The sequence below is a fragment of the Anolis carolinensis genome, chromosome 3, assembly GCF_035594765.1.
Source record: "Anolis carolinensis isolate JA03-04 chromosome 3, rAnoCar3.1.pri, whole genome shotgun sequence".
In the NCBI taxonomy this organism is placed as follows: Eukaryota; Metazoa; Chordata; class Lepidosauria; order Squamata; family Dactyloidae; genus Anolis; species Anolis carolinensis.
Window position 1 is genome coordinate 13,054,217 of NC_085843.1, and position 12,166 is coordinate 13,066,382.

Consider the following 12,166-nt stretch of genomic DNA (forward strand, 5'->3'; position numbering starts at 1 on the left):
CTCACGAGAACCAATGTTAATTGGCAACATTCTTAGCTGCTATCCTCGCACTCCTGCGCGAAGCTGAATCCAAACTTCTCTGTTGTTTACAAAACTCCCGGCGCAAGAACACGGGAGAAGTAGGCTCTGGGGTTGTTTGACATACTTCTGGGGCACAACTTTCTTGCAGGTGCAAGGTTTCCAGATCTGCCTGGGAAGGATCTGGCTGAGAGGAATCCAGTTCAGACTGGGAAGGTAAAAAACCCAAGTTTTCATCTTCATCAGGGATTACAATGTCCTGAGCAGGACTACAAGGCCCATGGTTCATCACACTATCCCCCTCCTCAGGGCCCCTCCCAAACTGGGGTCCTCTCCCCGAGGCGCGAGGTCGCGGTTTGGTGGGATAGGTCAGATGGAAGCGACGGGTTAGATCAGGAGCATGGACTGTGGAGGCGTCTTCCCAAGAGCGTTCCTCAGGCCCAAAACCCACCCAGTCAATGAGATATTGTAGGCGGCGGCGATGAAAGCGAGAATCCAAAATGTCCTCAACCTCGAACTCCTCCTCCCCATTCATCAAAACAGGAGGGGGGGCCGGTTGGTCTGTATCAGGACGCACACCATCCGCCGGAAGGAGCAGGGAACGGTGAAACACTGGGTGAATGCGCATTGAACGCGGAAGTTGGAGTTTGAAAGTCACGGGGTTTAATTGCGCCACCACTGGATAGGGGCCGATGAAGCGGGCATCTAACTTCCGGCATGGGCGGTGGGAGGGCAGAAAGCGAGTGGACAGAAAAACCCGATCTCCTACCTTGATTTCGGGGCCCGGCTGGCGGTGTTTGTCAGCGTGGCGTTTATAGTCCTCCTTGGCTTGGTCCAGTTGCTGGAGCAAAAGTTGTTGCACCGCTGTGAGTTCCTGCAGCCAATCCTCTGCTGCGGGAACTTCTGAAGTTTCAATGACAGGGGGAAAGAAACGTGGATGGAAACCGTAGTTTGCAAAGAACGGCGTTTCTTTTGTAGAAGCTTGAACTCCATTATTGTAGGCAAACTCAGACAGTGGTAACAGAGAAGCCCAATTGTCCTGTTGGTAGTTTACATAACAGCGAAGATACTGCTCCAAAGTGGCATTGGTGCGCTCCGTTTGCCCATCTGTTTGGGGATGATGAGCTGAAGATAAGCGAGAGTCTATGCCCAGTAGTTTGTGTAGTGCCTTCCAAAAACGAGAGGTGAATTGAGATCCACGGTCTGTGACTAAACTCTTGGGCAATCCATGTAGTCTGAAAACATGCTGAAGAAATAGATCCGCAGTTTCTTTGGCCGTGGGGAGGCCTTCGCAGGGAATGAAATGGGCTAACTTGGTGAATAGGTCCACCACCACTAAGATCGTGGTGAATCCACAGGAAGGTGGTAGGTCAGTGATGAAATCCGCGGAAATTATTTCCCATGGGCGAGATGGGGTAGGAAGGGGGTGCAAAAGCCCTGAGGGCTTCTCCCTTCGTATCTTGGAGCGCTGGCATACTGGGCAGGTGTTGACATATTTTTCCACATCCTTGCGGATCTTGGGCCACCAAAAATCTCTTAGGATCAAATGCATGGTTTTAAATAGTCCGAAGTGTCCTGCTGGTTTGCAGTCATGACACAGACGAAGCGCTTTTTCCCTGCCCGGTCCGGGTGGGATATAAACATGATTTCTATAGCAGAGCAGCCCATCTTTAAGCGAAAAGGGAAAATGCAGACCTTGGCGAAGTTGGTCCTGCGCCCAGGCATCTGCTTGCTGACTAGCCCTGATTTCTTGAGCACAGATGGGTCCTGGAGTAGGGGAAGTTGAACCAATGGGACTGGATTTGGTGTTCCCCACTGTGAGCGTGGCAAAGTTCTCAGGTTGTAGCAGTTGGGATTCAAAGGTCTCCTTGCGTCCTGCAGCGTATTCCGGTTTACGTGACAGGGCGTCTGCTTGCTTGGTTTGAGCTGGGGTCACATAATGGATCTGGAAGTTGAAACGTTCAAAGAATAAAGCCCAACGTTGCTGCCTCTGATTTAGTTTGCGGGCAGTTCTTAGATGTTCTAGATTACGATGATCAGTGTGGACTTCAATGGGGAATTTGGCCCCTTCTAGCCAATGTCTCCAAGTTTCAAAGGCTGCCTTTATGGCCAGTAGTTCTTTTTCCCAAATGGTGTAATTCCTCTCTGGTGTGGTTAGTTGACGAGAATAAAAGGCACAGGGGTGGAGGTGATCTCCCACCGGTTGTAAGAGTACAGCCCCAATTGCCACATCAGAGGCGTCCGCTTGCACCACAAAAGGGGTTCCAGGATTTGGGTGCTGTAGAATTGGCTGGGAGGTGAATAGTTTCTTCAGTTGCTGGAACCCTTTCTCTGCTTGATCAGTCCAGCGGAAAGGCTGCTTTCCACGGATGCAGCTAGTGATGGGGTCGGACCAGCGGGCAAAATCTGGAATGAACTTGCGGTAGTAGTTCGCGAACCCCAAGAAACGCTGCACCTCTTTCTTGTTAGTTGGCGCCCGCCATTCCAATACTGCTGAAACTTTGGCTGGATCCATGGAAAGCCCTAGAGGCGAGATGCGGTAGCCAAGGAAATCTACCTCTTGTAGATCAAAAGCGCATTTTTCTAGCTTGGCATAAAGTCCATGATCCCGCAGTCGTTGCAACACCATTTTGACGTGGTTCTCATGTTCTGATTGTGATCTGGAAAACACCAAAAAATCGTCCAGGTAGATTATCAAGAATCTGTCTAGATAGTCCTGAAAAATATCGTTGACAAAATGCTGGAACGTTGCGGGAGCTCCGCATAAACCGAAATTCATAACTCGGGACTCGAATAATCCGAATTTAGTCTGGAAGGCGGTCTTCCACTCGTCCCCTTCTCTGATGCGAACTAGATTATAAGCCCCCCGAAGATCCAGCTTGGTGTAGACCTTGGCTCCTCGAAGTCGGTCCAGTAGATCCGAGATTAAGGGCAGGGGATAGCTGTTCCGCTTGGTGATATTGTTCAATGCTCTGTAGTCCACCACCAAGCGTAATTCCCCTGACTTCTTCTTCACAAACATCACTGGGGAGGCGGCTGGGGATTGAGAGGGTCTGATGAACCCCTTGCGAAGGTTTGTCTCTAAGAATTCCCTGAGAGCTTCTTGCTCTGGTTCAGTCAGGGAGTAGAGATGCCCTCGCGGGATCGGGGCCCCCTCCACCAAGTCAATGGCACAGTCATAAGGTCTATGTGGGGGTAATTTTTCGGCTTCTTTCTCATTGAATACATCCCAATACTCGGAGTACTTCTTTGGCAAGGTGATGATGGGCTCGGAGTCTGTGGCATGGCATACCTTGGCTACGAGGCAATGGTTTTGGCAGTACGGTGAAGCAAACTGCAGTTCTCTGTTGGACCAGGAGATGTTAGGGTCGTGGAGTGTCAGCCATGGAATTCCCAAAATCACAGGGAAATGGGGAACCTCGGTAACAAAGAAGGAAATCTCTTCCATATGTTCCCTTATCCACATCCTGGTGGGTTCCGACCACTGGCTTACGGGGCCCGTCTTGAGGGGACGGCCGTCTATGGCTTGCACCACACGGGCATTCTTGAAATCATGATATTGTAATCCCAGAGAGTCGGCATACTCTCTATCGATGAAATTGTTGGTAGCTCCAGAGTCTATCATGGCGTGGATCATGACGGGTCCCCTTTTTGCTGACCATAATGTGACCACGAGAAGGAACAGGACCCCGGTTGGCGGCTCTTGGATGGATTTTTTGACCGGGTTGGCGAGCCTCTCTACACCCGGTCGTTGGCTTCCCCCGCCGGCTGTGTGCCAGTCGGCTCAGACGCCTTCGACTCCGTGGAGGACGCCGCCGCAAGACGGGCGGCAGGCTTCCCTTTGGCTGGGCACTCTCTGGCGAAGTGGCCCCCGTTCCCGCAGTACCAGCAGAGGTTCAAGCGTTGACGACGGGCCTTCTCGGCGGCATCTAGTCTGGGACGTACATTGCCCAACTGCATCGGCACCTCCTCGCCTCCTCTGGGGTATGGGGTTGGCGGCGGGGGTCTCCACACCGGACGTGGCTGAACACTGGCGGGAGCGGGGGGTTTTGCCCCGGCTCTACCGCCCTGGCCTCGAACCCATTGTTTCCTGTTGGCAATCATGACTTCAGCCCGTAAACATTGATCAATGAGTGCCTCGAGGGTCTGGGGAGGATCCACCTTGGAGATTTCTTCCAGCATTTCAATGTTGAGACCCTCCCGAAATTGTCCTCTGAGGGCTACATCGTTCCAGCCGGTGTTGTGGGCCAGCACGCGGAACTCGGCTATGTACTGAGACATGGGTCTGTCTCCTTGAAGGAGGCGCCGGAGTTTGTGACCGGCTGCCTCCAAATTGTCCTCGATTCCCCAGGTCTCCTTAAGGTGATCCAAGAAGCGTTGTGCTGAACTTAGGTGGGGGGAGGCTTGATCAAACAGGGCCGTCGCCCAGCTAGCCGCTGGTCCGTCTAGAAGACTGTAGACCCACGCCACCTTGATGTCTTCTTGGGGAAACTCGGCATCACGGGCCTCTAGATAAGCTTGACATTGGCGGCGGAAAACATGAACCTTAGCAGCTTCTCCAGAAAACTTGGTAGGCAACGCCATGGCCGGGAGGCGAACTCCGCGCTCCCTCAACCCTTTTATTTCTCCATCCTGCGCGTTGAGTCTGTCACGGATGCGGTCCACTTCGTCCTTGCTGATGGTGTAGCTGAGCGGTTGTCCAGCCGGCGCGGCTCCGGTAGACATCCTGGCCTCGGTTAGTTGGTGCTTATGGGTGGCGGAGTCAAACTGTCACGACCCAGGCGGCAGAGGCACCAATAACCATACACAGAGGCCAGAATCTAACTAATATCTTTATTGAAGGAATATATAAAGTTAATAAAAACAAGTATAGAAAATAGTCCAGAATTAGACCCTTCAGGAAAGGTCAGAATTAGTCCAAAAAAGCAATGTCCAATAAGAAATATTAAGGTCCAAAGTTGTAATCCAATAACCGAAACACTCACTTTGCCAAGCAAAGTGAGGGGAGATGACAAGGTCCTTAGTCCATAAAACTTGAGCGTGGCTAGGAAATAACTTGATACTTGAAACAAGGCTTGAACGTGGAACAAGGTAACTAAGAACAAGAACAAGGTCCGTGGAATAACTTGGTAAAATCCGTGAAACAAGGCAAGGATTAGTCCTGGGAAACAAGGCAAAGTCCGTCGGTAAACAAAGGCTGGGAAGCAAGGCGAAGGCTGGATAGCAAGGCAAGGCTTGAGCTGAAGCGAGGCTTGAATCGGAGCGCGCTGTCCAGACACAACTCGCTCCGTAGGCTGACGAATTGACTCCGCGAAGTTGCTACGCGGGCAAAACACCTATATAGAGTCCAACTTTCTCACCAAAGCGGTTCTCTGGGAATCAGAAACGAAAGCTAAACTCTGAGACCAGATGTTAAACTCCTTAAAGATTCTCACGAGAACCAATGTTAATTGGCAACATTCTTAGCTGCTATCCTCGCACTCCTGCGCGAAGCTGAATCCAAACTTCTCTGTTGTTTACAAAACTCCCGGCGCAAGAACACGGGAGAAGTAGGCTCTGGGGTTGTTTGACATACTTCTGGGGCACAACTTTCTTGCAGGTGCAAGGTTTCCAGATCTGCCTGGGAAGGATCTGGCTGAGAGGAATCCAGTTCAGACTGGGAAGGTAAAAAACCCAAGTTTTCATCTTCATCAGGGATTACAATGTCCTGAGCAGGACTACAAGGCCCATGGTTCATCACACTTGCCTTGATTCACAAGGATAGAAAGGGAAGGAAATAATAACAATAATAGTAGTCATTGTTATCATAATGTCATAGTTATGCTCCACCTGATGGAGCATAACCAACTTCATACCCCAAACACCACCTTAAAATCCAAGTTTTGGACATCAGTTCCCAGATGCCCTGATCATTGGCTAAGGTTGCTAAGGCTGCTGGAGCTGCAGGTCCAAAGTACCTGAAGGACTAGAGCTGTGAATTATTGACTGAGTGGATTCCCAGGTTTGAACGGTGATTTAAACCCTGGTCTCCCAGTCCAACTCTCAAACTATGGATTTTGCATAGAATGTAGAGTAGGTCTCAAAAGCCCGGGCTGTGGCGCAGGCTGGTGAGCAGCCAGCCAGCTGCAGCCAGCTGCAACAAATCACTCTGACCAAGAGGTCATGAGTTCGAGGCCAGCTCGGAGCCTATGTTTGTCTTGTCTTTGTTCTATGTTAAAGGTACTGAAGTTTTTTACTTATATGTGTAATGTGATCCACCCTGAGTCCCCTTCGGGGTGAGATGGGCGGAATATAAATACTGTAAATAAATAAATAAAATAAATAAAGATCTACTCCAGTACAATTGCTGGGAGAACACACCCTGATCTTCTACTTTGTTGTGGATTGAAACCATTGCTTGGTGTAGACTACATGCTTTGTCATTTGGTCCCTGAGATCTGAAAAGAATCAGATAGCACAGTGGTTCTCAACCTGGGGTCCCCAGATGTTTTTTGGCCTTCAATTTCCAAAAATCCTAACAGCTGGTAAACTGGCTGGGATTTCTGGGAGTTGTAGGCCAAAAACATCTGGGGAACCCAGGTTGAGAACCACTGAGATAGCAGGTGATGAAATCAGTCTCTACTTGAAATCTTGGAAATCCACAGTTAGTTAAAGTAAACAACATCTGAGTTGGGTAAATAAACTGACCCAAAGAAGGCTTCTTCTAGTATTCCTGTGATATCACCATTGTTTACCTTCACTTTCCTGGAAGGCATGAAGTTGTTCATCATCCCTTGACACTGTCAATAGACTACGTATCCCACCACATTTCACAAAAACAAGGAATGCCCCATGTAAGCTGCCCGGAGTCCCTTCGGGGAGATGGAGGCGTGGTACAAAAATAAACTTCTTCTTGTTGTTGTTGTTGTTGTTGTTGTTGTTATTATTATTATTATTATTATTTATTTATTTATTATGCTTTCCCAAGCTATGCTTACCTGTAAAATACTCTCCAAATTCTTGCTCTAACTTCATTGCTCTCTCGTACGTTTTCTTGGCTTGTTCTTCTGTGAAGCGTTTATTCATTTCCCTAGAAGCACATTTTGAAATCTCAAATAAGGAAAAACAACAACCAGCTTTTCATCATCTCTTTCCCGAAGCAAATATCAGACTCCCCAAAGTTGTTTTTTTCCAAAGGAGTGTCCTAATTTAAGCAAAAACAGCATCTTTATAAAGAGAATGCCGAATGAAGTATTTTATAATATATATATATTTAAAGGGAATAAATCCTACTAGCAGGGATGTAAATAAAACACTCAGGTACTTTATTACCATGTGGGAGAATGAAAAACTGTAAAATGTTTCTTCTAGCTGGGTGAGATTTCATTTGTTGTTAACTGCCTTCAAGCCAACTTCAACTTATGGCCACCCGATGAAGGAAAGACTTCTAAGCCATCCTGTCTTCTACAGCCCTGTTCAGAACTTGCAAACCAGATCTGTGGCTTCCTTAATTGAATCTATCTATCGTTCTCTTTTCCTACTGCCTCCTACCTTACTGATTCATCTGTCCTCAGCCTCAGTTTAGTCATCTTGACTTCTAGCCATCATTTCTTCTAAAGTTTATTGATTTATTTATCATTTGTTTACAGTAGGGTTTCACAAGTATTTTGGACTAACTCCGACAAGCTCCGGCCAGCTTGGCCAACAGCCAGGAATTCTGGAAGCTGGAGTCCAAAACATCTGGAGGACCAAAGGTTGGGAACCACTGGTTTAGAGTATTTATACTCTACCCACTACCACCTAACAATTAGTTGGTTTGACAATTCTTGTCCACAAACTTATGGTTTAAATAAGACTTGACACACAAGGAAAAAGGTATAGTTGGGGCAGGAATTATGTTTGGCTGATATTCCTGGCTGGTTTTTTTCTGAGTAGTGTGATGAAAGGCAAGATGAATGGGCTGTGCCGCAGCTGGTTAGTAGCCAGCTGCAATAAATCACTACTGATTGAGAGGTCATGAGTTCAAAGCCAGCCTGGATCGGAGTGAGCTCCCGACCAATAATAGTCTAGCTTTCTGTTGACTTATGCAGCCCGAAAGACAGTTACATCTGTCGAGTAGGAAATTTAGGTACTGCTTTATGCAGGGAGGTGAATTTAATTAATTTATGACACCATAAAACCTTCCAGCAGCATGTGGAAGAATGAGGAAGTAATACATCACAGATTCGGTGTCACAAGTGGTCAGTGAAGTGGCAGCTCCCCCTGTGGCCAGAATCGAGCATACCCTCTTGAAGCTAGAATGTTAAACTGCCTCCTTGTCTGTCTATATATGTCGAATGTCTAATGGCATTGAATGTTTGCCACGTATATATGCATTGTGATCTGCCCTGAGTCCCCTTCGAGGTGAGAAGGGCAGAATATAACTACTGTAAATAAATAAATAAAATAAATTTAGTTCATCCTGGAAGAACCTAAAATACATTCAAATTAATCCCCTTAATGATACAAAACAGGGATAGATCTGTTCTCCCAAACCTTTTCAATACTTAGCCATAACAGAGGAAGGACTTTGTCCCAATGTTCCTTTGTTGTTATGTGGCTTCAAGTCATTTCTGACTTATGGAGATCTTATTGCTGAACTTAAGTTTTTTTTTCCTATGGTTGAGAATGTATGACTTCTCAATATTCACTTCTGGGTTTTTATGGCCAAACAGGGATTCGAACCCTAGCCTCCAGAATTGTAGTTCAAAGCTCAAACCACTCCTCCAGACTGACTCCAAATTTCATTTCAGTTCTTAATTTGTTTTAGGCTTTCTGAGAATAATAACCTAAATCTTATTTGAAATGCTAGATCCATTACTGGAACAGTAAGAGCAATGTTCTGGAAATTGAGTTCCCAAAATGTAACATCTCCATATTCTGCCCTTGAGCATGTACAGAATGCTTTCCCTTCCTCGGTGTGAATAACTGCCATCTGCTTCTGTGCATCTGAGATTAGAACACAGCAAGACTTCTGGGCCAAAAGATACGATTTCCCTTCCAGGCACAGGTTAATTTTAGAAAAAAATCAACCAGGGAATGTAGGCAAGCAAGGCTGTCACACTACCCCCAATCTAAAGCCCTGGATTAAATCAGAGAAGCGTGCAGATATGGACTCTACGGAGCAAGCCACGTGTGGCGCATGGAGAAAATTATGTGCATGATGATGCATAAAGAATTGGCTAAGAAGTACGTGACAACACACATTTGCTACAGCTGACCTAGCTCTTCGAGGGAAGGATCTGCCTGCTGACTGAGCCACATGGGTAGGGAACATATTTGTTTATGACAGAAGGAGGAAGCAGCAGAAAGAATATTATGCGGACTCTTGTTTCCCCAACAAACCCATACCCTCCGACATTTCATGATGGAAACTGGGATTCATGAGGCCAAGCAATATCAATAAGATGGCAAGAGTTCTTAATGGGAAAGAACACATAGGCTGGGAGAGGATGCAGCAATTTGCTTTTGCCCAAGCTTCCTGGGAAGAGAAGGGTTCTGATATTTCTGCTACTCTCCGCATACTAGGTTTATAGGGAACAACCTAGTTTTGCACCAGTTTTCAGAAAATGGAAATTAGCTTGCAGAAGAGAAGGCTGAGAGGAGACATGATAGCCATGTATAAATATGTGAGGAGAAGTCATAGGGAGGAGGGAGCAAGCTTGCTTTCTGGTGCCTTGGAGACTAGGACGTGGAACAACGGCTTCAAACGACAGGAAAGGAGATTCCACCTGAACATGAGGAAGACCTTCCTCACTGTGAGAGCTGTTCAGCAGTGGAACTCTCTGCCCCAGAGTGTGGCGGAGGCTCCTTCTTTGGAGGATTTTAAGCAGAGGCTGGATGGCCATCTGTTGGGGGTGCTTTGAATGTGATTTTCCTGCTTCTTGGCAGAATGGGGTTGGACTGGATGGCCCATGAGGTCTCTTCCAACTCTATGATTCTATGAGGACAAAGGAGTATAAGAGATAAACTGGGATATTTTAAAAATGAGAGACTAAGAGTTACGTAATTGGTACCTTCTTTGCCAAATCAGGATAGCTGGAGAGTACTAAATTTTGAACATTTCCTAGTGGCTCTATGAGCACAGTAAGAGAGATTATTGCTATTTTCTAGCAGGTTTGCTTCAGTTTATGGCAATCCTACCTTCCTGAACCCTAGGTCATCACCTGCTCTGCTCAAGTTTTGAAAATTCAGGGCTGCAGCTTCTTTGATTCAATCGATCCATCTGTAAAGTGGCCTTCCTCATTTCCTAGTGCCTTGCACTTTATTGTTTTATTGATTTCTATTTCACCTTTTCTCTAATATTGGATTTTTTTTTCAGATCAGGAGCAACTTGAGAAACTGCAAGTCGCTTCTGGTGTGAGAGAATTGGCCATCTGCAAGGACATTGCCCAGGGTACGCCCAGATGTTTTCATGTTTGTTATCATCCTTGTGGGAAGCTTTTCTCATGTCCCCACATGGAACTGGAGCTGACAGAGGGAGCTCATCTGTGCCCTCCCAGGTGTTGGATTCGAACTGGCAACCTTCAGGTTAGCAACCCGACCTTCAGGTCATCAGTCCTGCTGGCACAAGGGTTTAACCAGGTTCTTCGTTGAATGGGATTCAGTGTTGGATGGGATTCAAGGTATCTTACAAAACGTTAATACCACAATGGGTTGAAAACATTCATCTACTCATGCTTTGAATATATGTGTGTACTTAGGAAATTCATATTTCATTGACAGCAGAAACTGGTTCTAGTGTCTTCCTCCAAGTAGGGCAGAGGTTTCCAAACCTCCAGGTGTTTTGGATTTCAAATCTCAGAAGCCCCAGCTAACTTGGCCAGCCATCAGGCATTCTGGAAGCTGATGTTTATAACATCTGAAAGATGCACTTTGGGAACTACCAAGCTTTTTTGTGTCAGAAATGACTTGAGAACTGCAAGTAGCTTCTGGTGTGAGAGAACTGGCCATCAGCAAGGATGTTGCCCAGGGGATGCCTGAATGTTTTACCATCCTGTGGGAGGCTTCTCTCATGTCCCCGCATGGGAAGCTGGAGCTGACAAACAGGAGCTCACCCCACTACCAAGATTTGAACTGCTGACCTTTCAGTCAGCAATCCTGCCAGCACAAGGGTTTAACCCATAGCACCAAAGTGGGTCTAAGAGTTGCAAAGATGGGACTAAGGGTGCATCTACACTGCACAATTAATGCAGTTTGACATCATTTCAATTGCTATGTGAATGTAGTTTGGTGAGACACCAACACTCTTTGGCAGAGAAGGCTAAAGACCTTGTAAAACTACATCTCTAATAGCAGTTAAAATGGTGTTAAACTGTGTTAATTCCACAGTGTAGATGCACTCTAGAATGGGAACCAATATACTGTAGGTGACAATGTGCGCATAATATTGGAAGTGTTTCTTTACATTGTGTGTAACTCCTCACTTCAGAGATGAATGACCTGCCCCAGTTTAGGAAATATGACTCACTTCCCTATATTTGTGCATCATCACCGAGGTCCAAAGTTGCAAACAAGTGAGTAAGAGCCCTACATCACTCCCACAACACACAAATATTCAGAAAGACACAACATGCTTCTATTTTTATTACAAAGCAAGCGGAAGAAGACAGTACTCACATCAATGGCTCCCACGATTTAGGCTTAATGAAGATAGCAATGGGGTAGAGCTGTGCCGCTTGTAGTCGCTTAATGGCATTTCCTGATACATCGAGTATACAGTGTTTACCCTGTTGAAAGCAGATGGAGAGGGTTTATTCTTGGGGAGTCTAGTGCAATTCCGGCTTTCAAGATGTAGCAGTTGATAAAGCCAATAGATTTGCCTTGAAATTCTTTGGTTGTTGTGTGTTTGCCGGGCAGTATGGCCATGTTACAGAAGTATTCTTTCCTGACATTTCGCCCACATCTATGGCAGGCATCCTCAGAATTTGAAAGGTATAAACCTCACAACCTTTGAGGATGCCTGCCATAGATGTGGGTGAAACATCAGGAGAGAATACTTCTGGAACATGGCCATACTGCCCGGAAAACACACAACAACCCTGTGATCCCGGCCATGAAAGCCTTCGACAACACAGTGAAATTCTTTATTGCCACAGCTTGGCATTACAACTTTTTCAGCTAAGCATTC

General features: G+C 46.5%; 1 protein-coding gene across 28 annotated transcripts in view; it reads right to left on the reverse strand.

Annotated features, from left to right (window-relative positions):
* The window catches only part of dlg2 (discs large MAGUK scaffold protein 2), a 1,295,060-nt gene that overhangs the window by 17,743 nt on the left and 1,265,151 nt on the right, over positions 1-12,166 (reverse strand). For all 28 annotated transcript variants that reach the window (XM_062977087.1, XM_062977095.1, XM_062977092.1 and 25 more), the window contains 2 exons: positions 11,656-11,765; positions 6,996-7,087 (listed from right to left, as the gene is read on the reverse strand). In XM_062977087.1, the coding sequence (XP_062833157.1) occupies positions 6,996-7,087; positions 11,656-11,765 (202 nt within the window). The remainder of the gene's footprint in view (positions 1-6,995; positions 7,088-11,655; positions 11,766-12,166) is intronic.